This window comes from Agelaius phoeniceus, chromosome 10, assembly GCF_051311805.1.
Source record: "Agelaius phoeniceus isolate bAgePho1 chromosome 10, bAgePho1.hap1, whole genome shotgun sequence".
Taxonomy (NCBI): Eukaryota; Metazoa; Chordata; class Aves; order Passeriformes; family Icteridae; genus Agelaius; species Agelaius phoeniceus.
Genome location: NC_135274.1, coordinates 22,882,980 through 22,907,519, shown reverse-complemented (window position 1 = coordinate 22,907,519; position 24,540 = coordinate 22,882,980). Strand labels below are relative to the sequence as shown.

General features: G+C 46.7%; 1 protein-coding gene across 5 annotated transcripts in view; it reads right to left on the bottom strand.

The window, feature by feature from the left end:
• Positions 1 to 24,540, bottom strand: part of TNIK (TRAF2 and NCK interacting kinase) — a 150,558-nt gene that overhangs the window by 69,105 nt on the left and 56,913 nt on the right. For all 5 annotated transcript variants that reach the window (XM_077184150.1, XM_054638866.2, XM_077184148.1 and 2 more), the window contains exons 3-4: positions 4,927 to 4,983; positions 531 to 656 (exon numbers count right to left, since the gene is read on the bottom strand). In XM_077184150.1, coding sequence (XP_077040265.1) covers positions 531 to 656; positions 4,927 to 4,983 — 183 coding nt within the window. The remainder of the gene's footprint in view (positions 1 to 530; positions 657 to 4,926; positions 4,984 to 24,540) is intronic.

Below are 24,540 nucleotides of genomic sequence, written 5' to 3'. Positions count from 1 at the left end.
CAAGGGAAGCAGCAGGAGGAGGCAGCCAAGGATTTGTGGAGATGCAGAGCAGCTCGGTGCCCTTCAGCAACATCAGGCATCTCCACCAAAGTGGCTGAGCAGCCACAGAGCCCCCTGACCTCACTGTCCCCTCCTCTTTATGTGCCTGCACAGGCTCCATGAAACGTGAAGCACAAGAGGTACCACCAAGAGCTGGCAGGAATCACCCTCAGCCTCCATCTTCCCAGAGATGTTCCCAGCTCCCTCCAGCTGCCAGAAGATGGAATGATTTCCAACTGACTATTGTAATAAAGATATTGCTAATGACACTTCAGGATAAAAATGGGTTTACAATCAGCCTGCAAAGATTTGATGGCAAAATGGAGATGTGTTTTGCAGTGCAGTAAGAGCCTGATCAAAGCCATGGCTTTAAAGAAGATGAATGCAAAATAAGGGGTTCTGTGTAAGCTGGGTGCTGGTAAGAGGACAATTCAGAGTAAAAAAAATCTCTATTAGATCCCAGTTATTTTGAAGAAAAGAAAGCAACTTACCCAGAGCTGATCATCCATTCCTGGTGGGTTCTTTTTAATAAAAGCACCATAATATGTAGCAATATTTCGGTGATGAGAATACTTCTTCAGCATGTTAATTTCTTGTTTGATCTCTTCCTCTTCATCCTGGGATGAGGTGAAAAGAAAAGAAAAGAAAGACAAAACCAGAGGCATTAGGAGACTGCACTTCACAGGGTCTGAGCTGTCTTTGTACATGGGTGAACTTCCAAGCACCCCATTCCTGACTGACCTCCCAGGTTTTTTTGCACCATTTTTTACAGCCACTTTTGCAGCAGATCCTGGGAGCATGAGAGCTGCTCTGGAGACTCATGTTGCTCTGAGGCTCAACCACACCTGTGTTACCCCAGTGATGCATTAACACACCCTCACAGACACACCAGAGAAGGCGTTTTTCTACAAACCACTGCATGGCAGAAGGGCTCCTGTGCTCCCAGCTCTCTGGCACATCACTCCTGCCCACCCTGAAGCCCTCTGGAGACACCAGGAGCTGCTGATGGTGGGGTGGCACCACATGGGGAGCAGGCAGGGGCTGCAGGCCCACAAACTCCATCAGAATAACTCAGTCCTGGTGACATGCACCATTCCCATGGGCTGTCCCAGCCCCTCTCTGTCCCACCTGCAGAGTGGCTTTAGCTGAAGCAGCAGGGGCAGAGGAGCCACACCAATACCTGTTTTGATGTCCCACCTCTTTGTTCTCACACCCATCAAAGGTGCCCTGGTTTTATTTTAAGCTGACTGAATTCCAGCCCCCCGTATTTCCACAGGAAGCACTCAGCACCTTGATGTCAGCAAGCTTTGTTATAAAGGACCAGAAAGGGCTGCTTGTTCTTTATTTTCCTTTATTCCCGTGTCCCTCACCTGCCTCTCCTGACCTCAGTTTTACAAATGGGCAAAGGACAAGGCACCCAGAGAGCAGAGAGCTGCAGGAGCAGCTTTTCTCAAGGAGCAGTGCCCCCTGACCAGGTGTCACCTAACACGGACAGAAACACATCTCTCTTCCCAAAATACCATTCAGGGAAGAACAGCAAAGGTGAAGACAGGAAGAACAAGTACAAGAAATATCTGGATGGAGCTTGCATAAACAACCTCCAGTTTTATTTTTGGTAAGAACACGGAGGGTATAAGCACCAAAGAGGAGGAGGAACAGGTTCAAACATTACAAAGGAAACCAGGGGACCATCCTGGAAGAACCTTTATCACCTCTCTTCAAGCAGTCAACACAACTTTGCTTGTTTTCATTTGTCCAGGAAACCAGGGCATATAACATGAAGGTTATCAGAGATGGTTCTATTAATTGAAGCCCTTTGCAACAAGAACTAAAAGGCAGCTGGATGCTCAGCAGTGCTGAGAGCAAGAAGCAGCACTCAGCACAAAATCCCTCCAGCTCTGAGCACCCATCCAGCTTTTCACTCATCCCTCCATTCATGCCTGGCTCTCTAGGAAATACATGGAGGCAAGCCAGAGGGACACTTGGTCTAAAGTTGTATTTTGACTCCATCTTCAAGCTGAAGAACTCAAAATGGGTGGGAAAAGCCTCCAAAGCATAAGAACTGTGGATGGCACCTGGGGATGCCAGGTGTCTGCACGGCCAGGCTTGGGGGCTCCAGCCCAAACTCCTGGTCCAAGCAGGAGTACTGAGAGCAGTCATCCTCAGCAAATGCAGCAAATCCTCAGCAAATTCCTTCCAGTAGGGAAGAAGATGGAATCATTACAGCAAGCTGCTGCAACTACTCCAATCCCAAACCCAACAAAAGCCACAGCCCAGGCTTTGCTGCCTCACTTTGCCTCCATCAGCTGATTCTGTGACATCCATTGCTGGATGTAGGTCATGCAGCACACAGCAGGACCAGCCCCTGGAAAATGAATCTGAACCTTAATTCAGAGAGAGCAGCTGCCCAAACTGATGAAGTGCTGCAACTTGAGGACCTCTATTCTGCAATCTTCCCAAAGAGATAATTAGTAAGAGCAGAGATGAGTTAAACAAAGCATCATTGTCAGGAGCCTGTTGGGGTTCAGCGCAAAGCACATGGCCAGGATGAAATGCTGCCTGGGAGCTCACTGAACACAGAATCACCGTGGTTTGGGGGCTGGAAGAGACCTTAAAGATCACCTGGTTCCACCCCCCCACCATGGACAGGAACACCTTCCACCAGACCAGGTTGCTCAGAGCCCCATCCAGCCTGGGCTTCACACTCCAAAGCTGCAGATGGCTAAGGCTGGGATGACCCCACTAATTCTGCTCTCTGCTGACTTCTGAAAGACACACTGTCACCAGGGATGTTCTTCCTGCAAAAACAGGTGGGATGGAAGGTCAGGATCAAATGGAGCAGTGGCAGCTCTGACACTGTGTGTGAGGAGGAGGCCAAGGACTGAGTTTGGGTTTTCAGCAGCACTGAGCCTGGAGCAGGTGCCAAGCATGGCTGCAGGCACAATGCAGGGACCAGCTTTAGAAACTCCTCCAGAAGCAATGCCCAGGACCACTCCTGCAGGCTCTAGAAGTGCCTTCAGCACCAAGAGCTATGAAGCCCAGACAGCCCTTGGCAGAGCACAGGTCAGCACTGCCTGCATTGTGGTCACTGCCCATCCTGCCTGAGCCTGCTCCTGCCCTGAACGAGCCTTCCCCATCTAAAAGCAGCCTAAGGGAAAAATACCTGAATATCCAAAAGCCACATCCCATGACAAATACCTGATTTACACCCTGTACATTCAGACATGAGGCCCAGCTTTACAAGGCAAAGTCTTACATCAGGGACATCTACTTAAAGATGTGTATGAAATTATTACTGGGCAGTATCAGATTTCAGGTACTCTTCTCCAATATCTTTCCTTGGGAGTATTTTAAAACAACTGAATTAAGGGTGGATTCAAATCTAAACCTGTGTTTGGCCTCAGAGTTATATTTTGATTTCTCAGCTAAAATTCATTCTAACATCAGGCTTCATCCCATGGGAATTTCACTGCTATTTATGCCATGGGTTTATGCTTGGTGAGTTTGCCTATTCCCTTGGAGCCTGCTTCCCACGAGAACAAGATAAATGGCACTTGTACATACTACAAGTAAACAGGAACAAATCTCATTCACATTTACAGACTTATTTCCACACACCATTTCACCTGTTAGCACCAAAAATAACTTGGATGAAGGTCCCATAGATATTAATACCACACCACATTATCTAAGGTATTTCAAAACAGATTCCCAAGGCCAGCTGACTGCTTTCATGGGGAGTCATTTCTGCATGTGCTGAGCTCCTGAAAGCTACATTAACTCAAAAATTAGGGTGGGTAGATTGTGATCGAGTCCTAATTTTGAAATGTGTTATTCCAGTCAAAAAAAAAAAAAAAAAAAAAACCAAAAACACAACAAAACACATTCTTACTTCCAAGCCTGGCATTGTTTCTAGTGCAGGAACTTTGGGAGGGATAGTACTGCACTTAGAAAAAAAAAATACTCAAGAAAAAGGATCTTTATGCCACGCTCCTAAATGAATCTCTGTTTTTAAATAATTTTTTCTTTTGTGGCAACAGGGAAATGGTGAAAGCATCCTTTCCCCATAATTTTGTTATTAATTTAATGATTTGTAAATTCGTGGTTCTCAGTCTGACACAAGTTTCAAAAGAGCCACCTTTGAGACCAGGGTGGTGTGGGTTTTTTCCTCTTTATCAGTAGGATGCACAGGAATTATTTGACTTGCCTCGTGAAGTTACTCATTACAATAATTGCAACATATTTTTGGTGAACAAAAGCTCTTCAGTGAAAATCATGGATGCAGAGAAACAGAAATGAATTATGAACACACGATCCTGTTGCTACTTTTGACAAAGTCATGTACAATAGGACAAGAGGGAATGGCTTCAAACTGAAGGGGGCAGGGTAAAATGGGATATTGGGAGGAAATTCTTCCCTGTGAGGGTCCTGAGGGCCTGGCACAGGTTGCCCAGAGAAGCTGTGACTGCCCCATCCCTGGAAGTGTCCAAGGCCAGGCTGGATGGGGCTTGGAGCAGCCTGGGACAATGGAAGGTGTCCCATGGCAGGGATTGGAACTGGATGATCTTTAAGGTCCCTTCCAACCCAAATAATTCTATGATTTTCTTCAGAATTTAGTAGGGTATTTATAAGAGCCACTGCTGGAACTGGATGCTGCTTTGTTTCAGCATGAAGTACTTAATCTCCAAAACTCTTCCAGATGTATTTTTTCCTCACATATTTATTAAAACTAAAACCTCTTAATGGCACACATCACATTAAGACAAAGGCAATTTACATCCCAGGAAACATCAGCCTTCCACCCACCCCCACACACTATCACACCCCATCCCCTTTCCCCTCTTATCTGTAATTTAGGGATGCAGGAGGAGGAGGAGGATACATTACCCCGGTGACGTCCATAACCTTAATAGCAGCAAGCTGGCCTGTTTTAACATGACGACCCTGCAAAAGAAAAGGGAGAAATTTGTTTGGTTTTGCTCAGTGACAATGTTTTCCTCAAAGTGAACAATATCCTTAAACAATCTCCTCGCCCTGGCAGCATCCACACGTTATTTGTTGCTTTTTCAAGAGCATCTTCACAGCAGCCATGATGAGAAAGCAATTCCCTCCCCTTCCTCCTGCCACTACAATTAATTAGTACAGGGCCTTCAGTGCTGTATTTGCCTGGCAAACAAGTGCTGGAATTACCCTTTAATGCTCAGCCATGCACAAAAAACCAGCTTGGGGCCTCTCCTGAGCACAGAGCATGACTCTGCTGGAAAGGGGCTGCTGGAGCTGAGATGATGGGAATGTGCTGGCTGGGTACCCACACTGCCTTCAGCCCACCTGGGTCCCATCCCAGCTCCCTGGGCACACACCAGGGCACCATATTCACTCTGCCCAGTAATTTATTTCTTTTCAGAAAGACTTGGTGAGCAGGCCAGAGAGGTTTTTACAGTTTTCAGCCACTGAAAAAACCAGCAAATCATTGCAATGAACTGTTTGTTGCACAGAGCTTGACTACATTAATCCTAATGGGAAAATGCCTGGGAGAGATGGTGAAAATATAAAAGAGCTCCAACTATTTATGAGGTCTTAAAACCAACACAACTGCTATCAAGCAAGGCAATTCTCAGCCTTTCCTCCTTTCCTGAGAAACTGATCACCCAACATCACATCCAAATTGCTCGTATCAAATCATTCCCACCCCCAACTGCAGGACATGTGCTCTGCTTCCAAACCAGGCAGCCTGAGGAAAAGATGTTTTTCCTCCAGGAAAGCCAGCAAATGCTGATCCTGACAGGAGGCAAAGGGAAGCATTCTCATTTCCCAGTTTACATATCCATTTACTGTGGGAGCTGCCCAAGGCCCCATCTTGTAGATGTGGTGTGGAAGACACAGAGGCAGTGGCAGCTCCTGCCCTGCAGCATTGATAATTAACACACCTAGGACAGAACCAGCAATAGAAGCAAAGAGGGGTCAAGCTGCAGTGTGGCAGAAACAGGGAAAAATAGAAGCTTTTCCTAAATGGGAGGCTCCTCCTGCCCCCACAGCAGTGTGTGTGTTGATGAGCTGGGGTTTGTGTCAGGTCTCCCAGCCCTCCTGCAGACTGGAGATGATCTTTCACACCATCTCAGCTCAAGAGCCCTAAATTACCAGACATGGGAACCTCTCCCTGGTCCCTGAGGTTTCCAGGCACGGCGCTGGGAAGCAAACCCACGCGCCGGCTGTGGAGCAAGGCAGCATCATCCTCTCCAAATTTATGACTTCACCAGGAAGCCAATTCACCCACCAGGGCTCCTCGCTCATTTATTAACACAATTTATACGTCCTGAGCAAGCCCATGTTCTAGCAGCAGAAAAAGAGCTTTACTTTAAGGAGTGTGCAACATAAAAAGTAATAAAAGCAAGCACAGCCCAGCAGCCCCAGGCTGTGGTTGAAGCATCCCCTGGATGTGGCCGTGGGGAAGGAGGGGCACATCACTAGACACCATCTATTTAGACAGCATGATCTGTAGAAACAAACCCTCCTCTTCCTAAATTTGTCCTTGTTGGCTTGCCTAGGAAGTCCCCATGTGTACTGACACTTTAATTAAAGCCCACAGAGCACCAGCAGGGTAAACACACTTGGACCATGGCACGCCCCATCTCCCATGAGCTGGAGGAGGAGGAGGGGGAAGCAAGCTGGGGCATTCCAAACCATGGGTTTAGGAGTTATACCTCCTTCATGTGATGCACCACCACCTCATTTTGTATTTTAAAGAAATGCCCCAGCTTTGCCGTGGTGAAGTGCTCCTGCTTCCCTCAGTACCAGCCAAGGGGAAAAAGATCCCTGTGTGCCCACAGCATCCTTCTCCCAGGAATCTGCTGCCTCCTTGCACGCCTCCCAAACATTCACAGACAATGGTAAGAACTTAATATCGTGTAAACATTTACCAAAACAAAATAAACCACTTGGAAACATATGTTAATGTAAGCCATGAGGGGCACTTAGTCACGCAAAAATCAGGTGGAGTAGAACCAGTAAGTGCTCACCCTGGGATATTGTAGCAAAGGTTTGCTTTTTCTGAAGTTTGTTCACAACAATGGATTGCAGAGCTTCACCCTGGCAGATGAAGCCATCCAGGGAAAACAGGCATCTCCTCAGCAGTCAACCATCCCTTTTAATTCAACCTACTGCTCAGCACTGAGGCTTGCTGTGAAACCTTCATAAACAGTTTAGAAAACCCAGTTGATTTTTACCCTACTGCAGATGTCCTTGAATTTGCAATAAAGATACAGACAGGCTGGAGGAAGACGCCAAGAACTGGAAGTGGGAGATGTAACAGAGGAAATAAATCAACATCCAACCTGTACCCATCAAAAGATGCCACGGCAGCAATAAACCCCTCTCACAGCATCAGCCACCTCTGATACCTTGGCCATGCAGATTCCAGTGCCTGTGCCCAAAGCCTGGAAGCAAGTCCAGAAGCACCCATGCCCCTGCAGTCTCTCCAAAGTATCCAGTTGGACCAGAAAGTAGAACCACCTCTGCCAAAGCCAAGGCAAGCTGAAATTGGGAATTAATTAATTAATGTCAAGTGTTAAGTTGTCCAGTGTTAATCTGTGCTGCTGTAAGGAAGCTACAAAAGAGGACTGGGGTATCAATACAAGAAAAGCACCAAAAAGCTTTGTTGTGATGCTTCTACCTCCTGCGTGTTCTCCGCCCACCAAAACTTGTTGGTTTTTTCCTTTAAACCATCACCACAGCAGTGTTTTTTTCCTTTAAACCATCACACACCATCAGCCATCATCTGTCCAAAAACCACATTAAGACTGAGCCCTACTCCTGCTCCCTTGCTCAATTTTGCCTTCTTGACACCAAAGATGTGGCTCAAAACGGGCAAGAAGTGTTGTGGTTCAACAGAAAATCTCCACTTTTTCAACAGTCTCCATTTTGGTGCCCCCATGGGCATGCTGGAGAGGGCTACAAAGGCATAAAACATACAGGAGGAAAACTGAGCTACTAAAGCATTTCCCCCTCTCCAGATTTGCTGTCAAGGTTCACTTGGGCACAAACCCACATTTCAGCCTCAGGATTATTCAAGCATGATCTTCAAAGCTGCCACAGTTTTTAATTGAACATCCATCTGAGCATAAATTCATGCTCCTAATTACTCTCAAAATGTTATATCAACTATCACTAACTTGATAATGTCAAGTATTAAGACTAATTTCTACAAATGAAGCAAGCACCACAAGTTTTTTCTTCAAAGGTTGTGGTCCTCACACTCCATAAAGTGTAATGGACCAGCACACAATCAGAACATTGGTAAATGCTTTCAAACATCAATTGATGCATTCAGGCATTATGTTTACTAAACAAATAAACCCTGGCCTCAATACCAGCCTTTGCAGACAACAACTGCATATCCTGGCCCAAAATTGAAGTCCACATTTTAAGGACAGAAAGAGGATGATTGATTGTTGCTTTTTAAATTTTTTCCTTGCACAAGCATGAATTTCACCTCTAAGCAAAAACTGCAGTTTCTGTACCCAGAAATGAATTCCATCATATTTACTTAACTTGTGCTGTCGGCTTTTATTCATCCAGCAAAATAAATGACCCACCACCTGCTGCAGCCAGTGGGACACAGCCAGAATTGTCACTTTGCTGGGAAATGCAGAGCTCCTATTTCCTTCTGCCAGGCAGAGCAACATCTTTCACACTTCCCAGCCTGGACATGCAGCCTCCAATGCCCCATGCATACAAAATCCCCACTGCAGCCACTCAATGGAGTAACCATGTTGTATGCCTGATGCTTTACAGCAAAACACTTAAAATCCAACCATTTTGCACTGCCCTTAGTAATGAGGCATGTAAATATTCAATTGAGTGGGATTAGAGTGCTCTTGCAAAGCACTGCTGAGATTTCAACATGCACAGCCCTGCTGGGACCAGGCCACAATGCTGAGGAACACTGTGTCTCATACAGAAATCTCAGTGAGACAAACAACAAAAACTCTCATAAAAGTCCAAATATCACCACTTTGGCAGCAGAGAAGCCTCCCATAGAAATTTCTTCAATTTCTTCAAACCCTAACCCTAACCCTGGTGCCAGCAGCCCAACCACCACCCTTTCTACTGTCCAACCCCTGCCTCCAAACCCAGCACATCCTCAGCTCCACCACATCCTGCATGTTCTTCCTAAAAGAATCTCACCAGAGATTTTACCAGGTTAGAAGCCACCAGTTCACTTTTCTGTGTCCACACATAATTTTTGCCAAGTGCTACAAAAAACCTGTTTGCCCAGCCCCACTTCTGCACACACACCATTCAAGGTGCCACTGGTGAGTCTCATCTCCTCCAGATTCTGCTTCAGCATCCAAGACCTTCTGCAGTTAAGATCTCCTGGGATGGGCCAGAACCTCTCACAGCTCCATGGTCTAGGCCCTGCCAGTTCTTTCTTTTCCTGTAGCTCCAATCCAGGGACTCAGTCCAAGATTTTTAGCATGCAGGCACTTCAGCACTAATGCACTGAAAACTGCATCCAATTTTTCCTGGGAGAAGGAGCTTTGACTTCCGACAGGAGCTGTGAAGCTGAACTGCCATCCTGCTGTACATTAGACCATTTTATAGCACCTGGCATGATTTATTCTCAGCTTTTACAGAGTACAGGCACATTTATGTACTAGGTTTCCTATTGAAAGCAATCTTGAGGGTGCCAAAATCCCCTCTCCAGCTAGTCTGAGGGGCTAAAATACTTACTGATGTAAAAAATAGGCTTATTTTAGTGTGAAAATTCAGCAATCTCCAAAACAAGCTGGCTAAAAATGACGTACCCAAGCTTTGCACTTGGTTTACAGATCTCTTCAAATACATCTGAAATAAATCCATGTATCTGAGAAGGCAGTTAAAACACTGGAGGCCAGCATAAGAAAAACTGAGTCATGTAACAGGATGGGGAAAATGCTTATTTTAACAAGGAGTAACAGATCTCTTTGATTAAAACAGAACCATCATGGGCCAAACCTAATTGTTGCTGCCTGCGCTTAACTCCAGTATGGGAGAGGGATTTCAAGCCAGGGCAGGCTGGGGACCAAGCCCTCACCCTGCCCAGGGGTTCAGTCCCATCTCTCTGCTTTCCTACAGCAGGAGCTGGCCACAATGGCAGTGTCCTTCCTTCCCTCCACACCCTTCCATCTCTCCATCCTTTCCTGGGCTCACATAAACAGATTTGCAGAGCTTCAGAGCGATCCCACTGCCTCGAGGCACCAAAGGAACGTGACTGACTTGCTGCAGTTCCTTTCCATTTGGGGCAAACCCCACTTAAACCAGCCCCTGTTTCCCCAGACTTCAACACTGCAAATGGCATCCTCCAATGAACATGGCACACCTGAAACTCCAAGAAATGGAAAACCAAGGAAAAACAAAAAGAGCTGGATCCAGTGTTTGACATCTCACTGGGTGGCCAGGTGAGGCTCTCCTCTCTCTCCTGAGCTCTCAGAACACTGGTTGCTCACTTGAGCACAGACCTGCACCTCTGCCCAACTTGCTGCCTTCCTTTGGGCTATTTCTGGAGAGCACACCTTTCACTGGGAGGGACAAACACAAATTTCATTCACAGCCAATCCTCTCCTTACACCTCTCATCTTTTCCAAGGTTTTAAAGAGTAAAATATTGAAAAACATTAAAAAACTCAAAGAGAAACTAAACATAATGGATTTTTTTTTCTCTTTTGGTGCTCAGTTGGGCATTTTTATTAATACTTCAGTTTGGACTGAACAACCAGAGCTTCCCCTTGGAAAAGCCTAAATCTGCTCCCAGCACAGACACCTCTAATTGCACAGAGCCAAGCTAATGCTCTGTGCTGACCCAACAGAGCTGGCCTTTGGACTGAAGTGTTTTCCAGCCCTCTGTATCAATCCAAGCTCTGATCAGGACCCTGCAGCTCTGAGAGCTGCAATTCCATTACTGCAGCTCCACAATAGCTCTGACGTTAAGTAAAGAAGGCAGGATTATTAGATTAACAAACTAAATTGTTAAATTAGCATATTATTCATCTCCAGAAATAACATGCACTGCAGCCTATAGGTGAGCAAGACTACAGTTTTATATTCCCAATATAATAGAAACACATCTCTCAGGCTTGTACTTATTCCATCCTCTGTCCCTCCTGTAGTTCAAATGAGGCTGGAGACTCCCACCTCCAGCTCAGGAGGAACCAGGTTTCCTTCTTCCATGGATAAAACCATTGCCTTAAATAGTCCAAAATCAGCATCAGAGAGCTGAATCCTTCCAGAAGCTTCTGCAGATGGTTCCTCTAGATATGGCCTGCCCCATTTTTAATTTCCACCCAGGGAAGAACACTGGTTGGAACACTGTCCCCCCTCTCTGTGGCACCACTCAGCACCAGCCCACTGGGCAAGTCAGGCTGTGCATCTCCTCCATGGTCACACCAAGGACTGTGACAGGTTTTGCCCACAAGTGTTTGAAGATGCAGGTTTTGAAGGTCTGCACTTCATGGTCACAGCAAAACCTGCAACAGAGCAGATTTCAAGGTGTTTCTGCATTTGTCAGGGCCCAGGAACAAACCTTGCTCTGGTAAAGGGAAGTCAAAGCCACAACAAGAGCAGGTCTGGGCAGGAAGAGGAGTGGGCTGAGCACCACAGCAGGAAGCAGAGAGAGATGGAGATCATCAACAGACAGAATATACCCCAAAAGTGGATTTTAGGAGCAGCCTATGGAAACCTGAGGCACCAAAGGACTAAGGAGAGCTGTTCCTGACAAAGAGTAATGTATATATAAGAAAAAGCAGAAGGACAAGCAGTGTCTCAGGACAATGTTCACTGAGTTGATCCCACACTGAAGGCAGCAAGATTCAAGAACATATCAGTGGGATGAAGGAAAGGGATGCCACCATTTATCACTGAACCCCATGCAGCCTCCCCAGGCCCTCTGGGAGCTTTGCTGCCTTCCCCAGCATTCCCAGATCCATCATGGGGCAATCCCCACAGGTCCCTGCCAAGGGGAGCAGCAAGGAGGGCAGCAGCCAGGCCTTGGGGTGCTCCTTCCCCTCCCACACAGCCTGTCCTCCCTTTGCCCCAGCTCCTCTGCAAGTGCACATTTTCACAGCTAAAAGGAGGCAGCACAGCCTGTTCCCAACAGCATTAGTTCATGACAGCCATGTTATTACCACCCCTTAACACCCCCACTGTGCTTCTGTTCCACGTCGCTGCCTATTCAACGCTGCAGTGCTCACAACTAAAATTAAATCTGCCTTTAGGAGACCCACAAGGCACCCTTCCACAGAGGCCATGTCCTGACAGCAGCACCAGGTTTCCTCCCAGCGGGAAGCAGTGACCAGCCAGCATTCCCAAGGAGACCCCTGGCTCTCAAGGGTGGCCCAAGAAGGAGCCAGGCTGTCCCCCAGCTGGGTCCTTCCACCAGAGCACTGCTGCCTGGCATGGGACAGGGTGCCACCACAGACCTGGCCAGGCCTGGGCTGCAGCAGGGAGCTGTCACATCTGCTGAATGCCACACACATCCCCATCTCCACAGGCTTTTGCTGTCTGCAACCCACAGCCACCCATTCCTGCCTGGCCCCAGGGCACCTTGGCTTTACTGGGGCCAGAACCGCTTCAACATTCAAACTCCAGCACGAACCCAGCAGCTTTAGGCACCAGCTCCCATCACAGATGAAGCAGGCTCTGTGCAGGACACAGGAAAAGGAATCCCAGGGCACCAGGGATGTAATTTAATGACTGGGGCTGCTCATGACTTCAGACCAAAAGCTCAGCATGAGAATGAGCTGCTGTGTCCAGAGCTCAGGGGCACCAGCGTGGTCTCTACAACACTGTGTGCTCTGGCAGTTGCTGCTATGTCTTCTGTACTTGTAAGAAAAACAATTCCCTTCAAAAGAGATTGTTCCTAACCTGCTCCCTGCTGCAGGGCAGACAGGGCTTAATGCCTGCAAGCGTGTGCTGCTGCCTCCCATGACAATCCATCCCAGAACACCGAAGGACACAGGTACCCCAGTTATTTGTGCCCCACATTAAACAGCTGCTTTTCAACATCCAAACTGTCACCTGCTCTTTAAGCCATTCCCCAAATCAGTAACTGTCTTGCAAACTGAGTTTTAAAAATGGCCCTTCTGGAAAAAAACACTACACACAGTGATGGAAATGGAGTTTCTGGAAACACCTCTGCAGTGCCATCTGCTTGACTTCGGCTCTAGTTTCGTAGTAGCAAGATCCAATTTTGGAGGTGGTATGTGAAGTGCAAGGTGATTTTTCAACCAACAACAGCAAGGCAGAACCACCTTCTGTGACCCTGAGTGCTTGGCATCCTCTCTGGCAGCAGGGATGGACAGCACTGGTGGCAGGAGACAGCAACAGGAGAACCAGGTAACACAGAGGCATCTGTTATCCAAAGCTGCTTGAGGGTTTTGTGCTCTTTTTTTTGTGGCTGTGTAAAGAAAACTGAGTAAGAAGGAAAGCCCAATATTTGTGGTGTTTCCCCGGCCATTTAATTCAGGAAATTTAAGTCTATGGCTGTCAATGGCTTTTCATGAAGGGATTCCACTGCATTTCATTGACTTGCCAATGGCACAAACCAAGCGTGTCCATGTTCCCATGAATCACCACAGCTGACTGAGCAGCCCAGCCTGCTCTCCCAGCCATGTCTGTCCTGTTCCCTGTGTTTCTCCATGTGACTGCAGGGCAGTGCTCTTTTATCTCAGCTCACAGCATAGCACAGCTGCCCCCCATGCCCCCATGGCCCTGTTTCTCTGCAGACACAATGGCCCAGGATGAGATCCCACCATGGATCTCTCTGGACACCTCAGCAGAGGTTATCACACAGGCTCTTATCTCTGTCACCCCCACCCGCTCCACGGCTCTCTGCTTGTAGAAAGGAGCCTGAACACAAATCCACCAGGTTCATTTGTGCACCAACCCTAACGCTCCAAATCCAGCAGAAATTTGGGGACTTCTGAGGTCCAGTCCCAATGCTGGTAACAGCTGAACATGCCCATCACAAGCCAGGATTCACGTCCAGTCACCCTGAACCACCTTCTCAGCAAGCCATCCTTCCAACCCTTCCACTGCCTCTCTTTTTGAGCCTTTCCAGTCCTGCAAACCCTTGGATCAGCACAGATCTAACCCCCTTGATTCCTGCCCACGTGGCAAGGCTGACTGGCACCTGAGCCAATTCACACACTCAGGCTTCACTCATTCATCAGTCCTGAGCTGACTCCAAGTCCCTGTCTCAGGGTGGCAGAAGTAACAAGAACAAGCTGATAAAGGTACTTACACTTTATGGGGCTTAGGAGAAAATGCCACAGCTGCCAGAAAGTCTCACTTATATCTCTTGGGTGACTGAGGTCATAGCATGAGGAAAATGAGTGTAACAATGACATAAATAACCCCAGATCATCTTCTGTGGAGGGCTGAGGTGCTCCCCTAATCCCAATGACTCTGTAACTCAAGATACTGCAGACCCTGTGTTGCACATTTCTCTATCTATGTCAGCTCAAATATCAATTTTAGACCTCACACAGTTGAAGGCAGATGGACATCACACTCCCTTTCATCCAGACTTGCCTCCAGGCTCTTTGTCTGCCTTGAGCAGCCTTGACAACTTATTGTCCATCCCATCCTACCCTGAGTCACTTACTGTCAGGAGTCAATAAACGTTTTGCAGTGCCTGTGTTTTACTGATTTAAAAGACCCAGCCATGCCTAGAGCAATCCTCTGTGATATACATACTAATCTGGCTGCACGGGGAGGCATCAAAGCTTTCGTGTTGTCCAATGTTTCAGGCAAGTCAGGTATCGAGCAGCAAAATTTTAGAACTGCTTATTGGAAAAGGGAGGCTGATGAATGACATGCAGACCCCTTCACTCTTGTATTTGCTTTGTGTCTGTCACACGGGCACTTGCTGCTTTGTGTGGGATAAAGATGGGATTTCTGACTGTGCTGCAGAACAGCCCCTCTGTGGCTCACCCTCTAAGCCAGCCTTGCGGGTTGGGATCAACAGCGTCGATCAGCAGATTAAACTACTCTGCTCCTACAGCTTCTCCATCTCCAAGTCTCCTCTCTCAAGCAGGAATTTCCTACCCTCACACTGGCAAGGAAAAGCTTTTCTGTGAAGCAGTAAGGCAGCCAGGTCACTCCAAAACAGACCTGATGCCACTACAGGGTGCCCTTGCGTGCCAATGGACCCTTCTCCCAGGACACCTAGGGCTCCTCACTGGTCCTCATTTCTCTGCTAATTAAACTGGGGTACAAGGCCTCCTCTAGGAAAGGAGTGAGCCCTAAAGACCCCACCAACCAGAAGACCCTCCCCAGCCCTGCACACAACCCCCCCATCCAGCCTTGCCACAAGGCAGCACAGCAGAGAGGGGCTTTAGCCAGGGATTTGAAAGCAGGGAGAAGAGGAGGAGGAGGACTTGGGATTAGCAGGGGAAGGTTAAATCAGTACCAGGGATTGCATGGGAACAGTACAGCTCAGGAATGAGTGGGAGGAAGCCAGAAAGGACCGTGTGTCCCTGCCACCTTCAGCACTTGGGGACAGGAGGGCTGAGCCCAGCACTGGCACAGCAGGTCACTGTTTGGCAATTCTGGGACTGCAGCCACTGCCTGATGTGGTTATCAAGGCAGGAGGGCTCTGCAGCCATTAGAGAGCAGTAACATGTACAGACACAAATCAATGCTGTACAGTTTGAAGGAACCGACTGAAGGCTATGGATTTTACTCAGAGTTATTTGCAAAGTGAAACAAAGCAGACAAAAAGCTCTCAAAGCAGCCCAAAAAGCTGCCTGCAGGAACGTGGGCAGCTCACGAAGGCTGCCTGCAGCTTTGCAGGGAGAACACATATGGGCAGGGGGTGATGGCCTTTTATTCCAGTGGATAAAGATCTTAGTGAAAATCTGAAAAGCTCAGTGTGAGACCTTATCCACAGCTAATCCACACAGACTATGCCGTGCTGCAGGCACGCCAGGAAGGAACCAAGGCCAGGGACTGCACTGAGTCACGCCACAAACCTGCAATTTCAGCTGTACTAAGAGAAAGAAATTGGTAAGGTACAGCTTTAGAAGCACCACTCTGGACCAGCTGCACCCTGCTCCTACCTAAAGGCAGCTCAGGCCACCCAGAAATCCCATTTCCTAGAGCCAGGACAACATGCCATTCCTCCCAGCCCACCTCAGGCTGTTAACCCTTTTTTTTTTAACCCTTGCCCAGCAGGAGCAATGTTTGCTAAGCACTAGAAATCACCAATAGTTACAGGCAGATTCATATTAAAAAGCTCTTTCATATTCAAGGTCTTTCCCCTCAGCAAGAGCTGGCTGTCAGACAAAATGCTGGTTTGGTGATGCTGCTTGGTATTCAGGGACTGCTCACCTGGGCAAAGATCATTTGTAGAAGCCACCAACATGCAAGAACAGGGAAGGACCTCCCTGCATTTTCCAGGGGAGAAAAAAACCCCAACCTGTCAGTTTGCCCAATCCTTCAAACACTCACATTCAGGGGTAAGTTTTGTATACACTTACTAGGGTGTATAAATACCCTTTACATTGGAGCATTGATTGAGTTAATGCTGATTTTTTAGTGCACTGTGGAGTCTTAAACTCCAAGGAAGATAGAAAGCACAGCCAGTGATGTGTGGTGTGAGACAATTTCCTGGGATGCAAGACCAAGGCCAAGGCAAGCAGCTGGGTGCTATTCCTGGATCCCCACCAAGTGCTCTCAACCTTGGGTGAGAGTCTGGGCTCTTTGCTGTTCAATGGTTTCCCCTGGTAAAAATGGGCAAAATAGTACTACAGTTACCCCATAAAGATGATGCAGTGGGTGATGCCATATTGCAAAAAGCCTCCAAAGCCTTGCTTAAGTGTAGTGACATGTTAGAGAATATCAGGAATTGTTCCTCACACAGCCATACCCTGCATTCACACCTTCAAACAACAGCGGTCTATAAATTCTTAATTATTTTTTCCTAAAGCAAAGGGCTTTTGTTTTCCCAGAAGACTTAACAAGGAAAAAAAAGTCAACAAAATTTCTTTACATTTTTAATTCAAATGCTTCTACGCAGCATTTCCACAAGACTGCTTAAAAAGTGCACTAGAAATTGTAATTAAAAGCTGATCTGCTTCACGAGATGACTCAGGCTTCTGCAGCTTCAACCCTGGCCTCAGCCAGCTCTGCCAGTGCAGCACTGACTGTTTCCAATCAGCACACAGTGAGCTGCCAGCATTTAGGAGAGAACACAGGGTTTCCTTAAATGTGAAGGGTAAAAGATAAAATTCAGTTACTATCACCCAATTTCTGACCAGCATCAGAGGGGAAACGAGCAGCCTGTGAGAGCAAAAGATCAACCCCTTTTTCTAATGCCCAAAAAAGACAACACAAAGCCCTTGGACAGATGTGTTTTTCTGTACAAATGCCATCATAAATGTAACCTGCTCCTTTGCCTTTGGAGCAGAACACTGAAATCAGATTGCCTGGTATTTCTCATCCCTCCTGCAGCTGTAGCTCAGCAGGACACACTGGCTGCAGAAATATCACCCTGGGATTCAGTTTCTAATATTTCCACGGACACCACATTTCCCAGAGGGAGCTACAAGATGTGCTTGGCTCTTCTTTTGTTGTTGATGTTGTTGTTTCAGTAATCACAGCATCGTTTAGGTTGGAAAAGACCTTTAGGATGAACAAGCCCAACTGTAAACCTTTCACTGCCAAGGCCAGCACTAAACCACATCCCCGAGCACCACATCTACTCATCCTTTAAATCCCTTGGGGGGGGTGACTCAACTGCTTCCTTAGGCAGCCTGTTCCAGTGCCTGACAACTCTTTCTGTGAAGAAATTTTCCCTAATAGCCAATCTAAACTTCTCCTGATGCAGCTTGAAGCCATTTCCTCTTGTCCCTAACGATGCAGGTGATGGGCTGAGATGAGGCAGAGATGTCCTGGTGCTCCTCACATTCTGCAAGAGGTGAACCTGGGAGACTCCCAGAGGATAATGGAATGCCAGGGCTGCATCTGCTCAGACAGGAGCAGCACTGTGAGAAGCAGAGGGTTTTTACAGCAAAGGCACCACGGGGCCATGAACTTAAACCTCTGGATGTGTCTCTGCTTTGTGCTGTTCTTCTCCTGGGTGCATGTTTGCCACCTGGCTCCTCTCCAGAGAGAAAAGATTTTCCTTCCCTCACCTCACAAAAGCACACACAGATCCCTTTGAACAAAAAAAGCTCCTTAGGAGAAGAGCTTGTTTTGTATCACAAAAGGAAGTGCTGGCTGAACAGGAAGATGCGTTACTAACATGGAAAGGGCAGCACAGGGAAACGGGTGGAAGATTTCTGCCACAAGTGCTGCAGAGCTGCACCCAGAGCCAGACCAAGGGCCACTCAAGCATCAGTCTTGAGATGGAAAACCTGTGTTCAGGGTGTGATAGAGAAGATCCCTGCTCCCCTGAAGTCCTCTCCCATTCAATCAGTCATACAAAAATGGAAGATTAGACAGTGGGACAACAAATGTGGCAGACCATTTTTGCTCCCTCCCAATGCCCAACTTGTCTCCATCAAATCACCACCCTTTAGAAGCAAGACACCAGGAGCAAGAGTTCCCAATGAGGTGTTCCCTGGTGGAAATCAGGGTAACTGCAAGCAGAAAGCAGGTGGGATGGAGCGACCAGCCACCAGCTGAGCACTGGTATTTACACCTCTCCCTCAGAGCCAAAGCTCTCAGGTCAGTAAAGATTAGATGAACACCACTGCAACACTTTGGGCACTCTGTGTGGCTGATGTGGCTGTTTTCCTTCCCTACAGATGTTTACAGTCCCAGCAGCACTGCCCTTAAACAAAACACATTCAAAGTCCCTCCAGGAGAGATGGAAGTGCTCCTCAGCACCCACCCATCAGTCTGGCCTTTAATCCTCCTCCCTCCCCTTCCCACTATTTGGGGGTTTAGAAGCTGCATGAGCCAGTTCTCACTAATGAAACAACAAGTGTGGAGAGAAATCTTTTTACTGGGAAAAAGCACAGTTGGACAGATGCTCCCCCTAGCTCAGACCCTCCTTTCCAGCACCCTGCTCCTGCCTCTCACTTGAGCAGGTTTGCTGACCCCCAGCATCACTTCTCTAGATGGTGCCTCCAACCAAGCTCACTCCAGGGAGCCTGCAAGGCCACTGAAATCCATCCTGGCTATTTAACTGCAAGTGAATAACTGTGATTATTAATGCTCACAGCAGTGATGTGATTGAGAAGTCACTGGCAGCAGCATCAGGACTGCACAGGAGGTGACTGCAGAAGCCACAACTCATCCTTGCTGCCTACAAGCCATGAGCCTCCAGTGCTTCAAACAAAGGAGGAAGATGAGTAATTTCAGACAAAAGAATGAGCCATCATCAAAACTTCTGACACAAGTATCTCAATTGGATTAGGTACCTGTGCTACAAGTCTCTTTCTTTTTTCTATTAATCTTTTTTAAGCTTTTAACATTTTGTTTCCTTCCTCCAGATCTCCAAATTCCTGTCTCTGAAAGAGCTGAGCTGAAGTATTCCCTGAAGGCTGCTGTTCCCAGTACTTTCCAGATCAAGAAGAACCAGAGAATTCAATAAATCTTATTTCTTTTCACGCACAAGCACCCCATAAATTTCTGTTGCAGTATTTTTCCTTGTCTTTTCAGGCTCTCAAAGCACTTATGTGCTGGACCAGAAAGAAATGGAATTCAGCAAATAAAACCTACCCTGAAGATAAATGTAAATATAGAGGGGATAAACTGCCTTGATGTAGATGTAAAGCCATGCAAGGAGATCAGTCACCACTAGTTGCCCTGAATGATGGCCAAGCCAAGCTGTCCCCTAATAGCAAGCTGGGTTTTGTGGTCGTGGACAGTTGTTAAGAGTGAGGGATTTCAGCAGCACTCGCAGCCTGGGAAAAGCTCCTTACACCTGCTCAGGACACCATCTGTAGCAGCCTATTAATGTGCTACAAAACCATGGTCCTTTCCCTCCTGAAAGGGTTTATGCTGATGATAAATAAAAGTAATTCTCTGTCTTAAATGATGATGGGGGAAGAGTCTTTTAAAAGTGCTCATAAAACCTGCCTGAACTATCAGTGATGCACAATGTTGTGATTTAGCAGAAATGTGCCCCATTTCTGTGAAAATACAAAGCAGAAAGAAGAAGTGAAAAACACCCCATGTGACAACAGAAAAGCAGATCTTGCTCTCCCCTGAAATTCCTGGACAGCTTGAAATCCCTTTGAGGAAATCTCAAATCATTTCCTCTTTCTGAAAGCTCAGTAAACAGGTCAAAAATATACCTGTCTTTCCAAAACAAGCATCCCATTCTCCTCGATGATTTTATGCAAATTAGATTACCCAGCCCTTGCTTTTCTGCTCTGAGCCCAGAGCCACTTGAAATACAAACACTTAGGGGAAATCTTCCAACATACAGCAAACCTGGTCCTGGATGGCAAGAGGTGGTAAATTGCTATTGAATGAGTGGGCAAAGATTTCCAGGAGGTGGGTGGCACATGGTGGTTCCCTGGCCCATGTGCCACCTGGAAATTCTCTGCTGTGCTGGGGCAAGTCCCAGGAGCAATGGGTGGGAGGATGCCAACACCTCTCTCTCTGCAAATGCTGTGGTTCCAAGGAAGGAAAGCAGAAGTGAAACAAAGCCTAGTGGGGCAGATGGCAGGAAGAACAGTCATTTCTCTTCTTCTCCCCCAAACCCATTATTTACAGTAAAGTATAAACCCAAGTGTCCCTAAAAATACAAGTTCAGGCTTTCTGTGGCATCGTCTGACAGCAGCTTATCCAAGTCCTACGAGCCTCTACTGCCTCCTCACTGCCTTCCTCCTCTTACCCCTTTATTTTCAGTCTTTCCATTTTCCTCTGGTTTTCACACTCTGCTTTTCTCTCTTTCATTTCCACTACAGTCCTGCTAAGGTTGGCAAGGCATCCAACTGACACCAGCTATTCCCCTGGTACCTGGCATCCATCTGAAAAAGAAGTTGGAGGACTTGGTAAAAAAGCCACTGACCCCACAGCTTCATCTGGAGAAGGGTGCAGGGACAGGACTGATGGGAGGGTTTCTCCTTCCCCCATCCATTCTTCTCTGACTGTGGTACCTGGACACCATACAAATTAGAGCTAAAAGCACCTAAAAGCATGGAAAATGAAACAGGCTAATTCAGAAAAGCAGAAGTACATCTAATTTAGTTACGGGTAAATGAATAAATGGCAATTCCAAGGATGCAAAAGTGTTCCATGTTGTAAAAGAATATACATACTTTTCAAAAAGGGCAAAAAAAGGTGGGAAGGTGGGCCGAGAACATTTATGTAATTACTTTTGTAAGACCTGGCTGTGATGCCACGCCAGTATTTAGCATTTCCCCCTTCTCGTCATACAGGAAAACAAAAAGATTCACATTTCTCAGGTAACTCACTTTTTTACTGCAGTCTTAAGGTTGTATTTCTGCAAATTTGTTTTGTTTCTTTTTAAAAAAAACCCTGTTAATTGAGCTCTGCTGCCATGTAATTATTCACAAATGGGTACCTGCCATGCAAGGCCTTGATTTTCACATATTTTCTACACTACTAAACCTGACATAAACATTTCAGCCTAAAGACGGATTTCCAGCAAGGATTACCATCATTCCATGATTTTCATAACATATGGAGGAAGCTATCACACCACCTTTCAACCTACTAACTTGTTTTCTCAACCTTGCCACAGGACAGAGGTCCCACTGTCACATCTCAGGCACATTTCAATGGGAAGCTCTTGCAGCACTCCTGAAATGCATCCCAGGATCCTGCAGGGATCCTGTGAGGAAGGACCCAGCCTGGAGGGTCTCCTGCTCAGAGGGTGTCATGTCACCCCTTCCCAGGCAGGAATGAGGGCAGTGAGCCTTCCAGGGGCTATTCCACTCCAGTTATTCCTACTGATGTCTGCACTGTGACACTCCCAGAGAAACACTTTCAGACACGCTCAACCATTTCCCACCTGTCCCAAAACCAGTAAGAGTTACCCCAACGCTCTGGCACATGATTTCCTAGGTACAGCCTGGTTTTCTGAGTACAGACCACATTTGGCAATAGCTGTTGCTTACACAAAACCTCCTCAGTGCTCACTTGCAAGCCCAATTCTCCCTCTCACACTGTGCTACCACGGCACAAGTGCACAACTCATCGTGCCATTCCACGCCTGCCAAACCACACTTGAACATGCTGGCCACACACATTCCTCACCTTCCAGAGCAAAACCCTCCAAGCTCAGCTTGGAAAAGACACCATCCCTCCTCCATTTTATCCCAGCTTCCTCAGGAAAAGCTGGGATTCGACTCACGTGGGTGCACGCATGTGTGCACCTGGGAGCTTTAACAATATTAGCTAACTTCAAAGACATCAAAGATAATTATTTTCTACCAACTTCATGGCAACAGGCAGCTGGGTGGCAAACGATGCTGGATGCAGCCTTTCACGAGGTTTATCTCCAACAGCTTTTAATCCTGCTGGCCCCTTTCTCCAGTCAATTATAGCAGCCTCAGTGTTGCCAAAAAAGTAATGGGAGTGAGAGACTATAGGTATAAGCAGACATAATAGAATCCTAATTTAATTAGGGAAGTACTCAATCAACCAAGAGACATAAATACAAAGGAAACCAGGTTTATTACTTCTGGTGCTGGCAGAAATGCCCATTTTGTTCCTGATTACTGGGGGAGGGATAAAACAGATCAGTAATCTTAACAGCACAGTCCTGGTTTGATCTTTCAGAAAAAGTTAATTACAAAACCAACCAAAACTCAAGAGCTTCTAGAACCATGGTGCTCATGGGCAAGTGACTGAGCTCATTATGGAGGGAATCAGGTTCTGGCTGAACTCTGGTTACAGAACACAAACTACAGCTGGACCAGCCTTATGGGAAGAAGTTTTCAACCCCAGTTCTCAGGTCGGATTTAATCAGTGCTTCCCAGCAATTCCAGTATCTCACTTTCCCCAGTGTAAGAGCAAAGTCAGGATCACTGGGTGTCACAATGCACTCCAAGAGGCTTTGAGAGGGAAAGGTGAGGACACCAACTCCCAGGGCAGCACTGAGCCCACTCGAGCTGGAAAGCTCCATCCTTTGCTACCCCATCCTGATGTGGGGCTGGCAGGTTCAGAGCCAGTGGGTGTGTGTAACATTTGTGCTTTAATGCCTCAGAGTTCAAAAGTGCAAAGTGACTAACAAGGGGCTGGGGAACTATTTGGAGGTTAACTAACTGATTTCATGTTATGAAAGAGCAGGTTGTAAATTTAGGATTAGGAATCTGTATTTTGGATGTCAATACTTTGCATGACAAGAGGCCAGAGGCAGTGGCATGATGATGCTCTAATCCATCTGCAGGGAACCAAGAGGGCAAGCAAGGAATGAGCCATCCATGCCAAGAGTCACCAAAAAAATACAATAAATCCACTGCCAACACCACGTTCTGTGCTCTCCTGTAACAACAAGGGGGTAACATATACCTCTGCAGGCATCCACTGTCTTCACTGGGACTGTCCAGCTACAGCCACAAGATTTCAGTGCCTAATCAATAATGTGACAAAGTTCATGCCACCATCAAATGGATCCAAGAGGAGTCCTCCACCACACAACCATCCCCACCTCTCCCAACAGCCCCCAGTTACTGCTGGCAGCACTGACAGGTACCAAAAAAAATGATAATTAAATGCCAGACAGAGAAAAATATATGAGAACATATATGGGAAGCCATGTGGTGAGACTGTCTGAACATCCCATTCTGGCACTAATTTAGCAAGACTGAGACCACACAACCACACTGCTCTTCTTCCATCCCTGACTCACTTTAAATGAGGTATTTAACCAGCACCAGAGGACCGTGACCTTTCTGACATCCCAACAAGTCCCAGTTTCAATGGGTCCTTTGGGTTCGTTCCTCCAGGATAAGGAGAGACCCTTTAGTACAAAATGGCAAAGTCTTCAGTGCCCTGCATGGGGGCATCTCCATCAGCTCAACCTTTTCTAAGCCTCCAGTAAAATCCAGTGGATCCCCATTGCCCCAGCAAAGCTGTCGGGGAGCAGTGGCTCACTTTTAACACTTATCATATATATATATATATATAATTTTTTTTTTTTTTAAATACATGTACATAGATATCCACTCACATGTATATACCTATATACAAGATATGCAAAGTGCTGCATCAGCACATCATGGTTTCCTATTGTTGCTGTTGGCTCATCAGGATAACCCCCAGAGGAGTCAGGGATGAAGCTGGATAAAGCCATGACTACTGAAGAAGAAAAACAGTCCCTGTGCTGCCTGCTGTATCCAGGGCACTGCCTCAAGGTACATTAAACACAATATTTATCTTACCAGGCACTTGTGGTTTTATGTTTTGAGATTTTTCAACTTCCAGTTAGAAGGAATTTTGCAGGATCATAAAAAGAAAAAAAGTCACTGTAAGATGAACATAATTTACCAATGCATTTTTCATTCTATTTGTTTTTCCTCTTTCCTTCCTTTTTTCATCC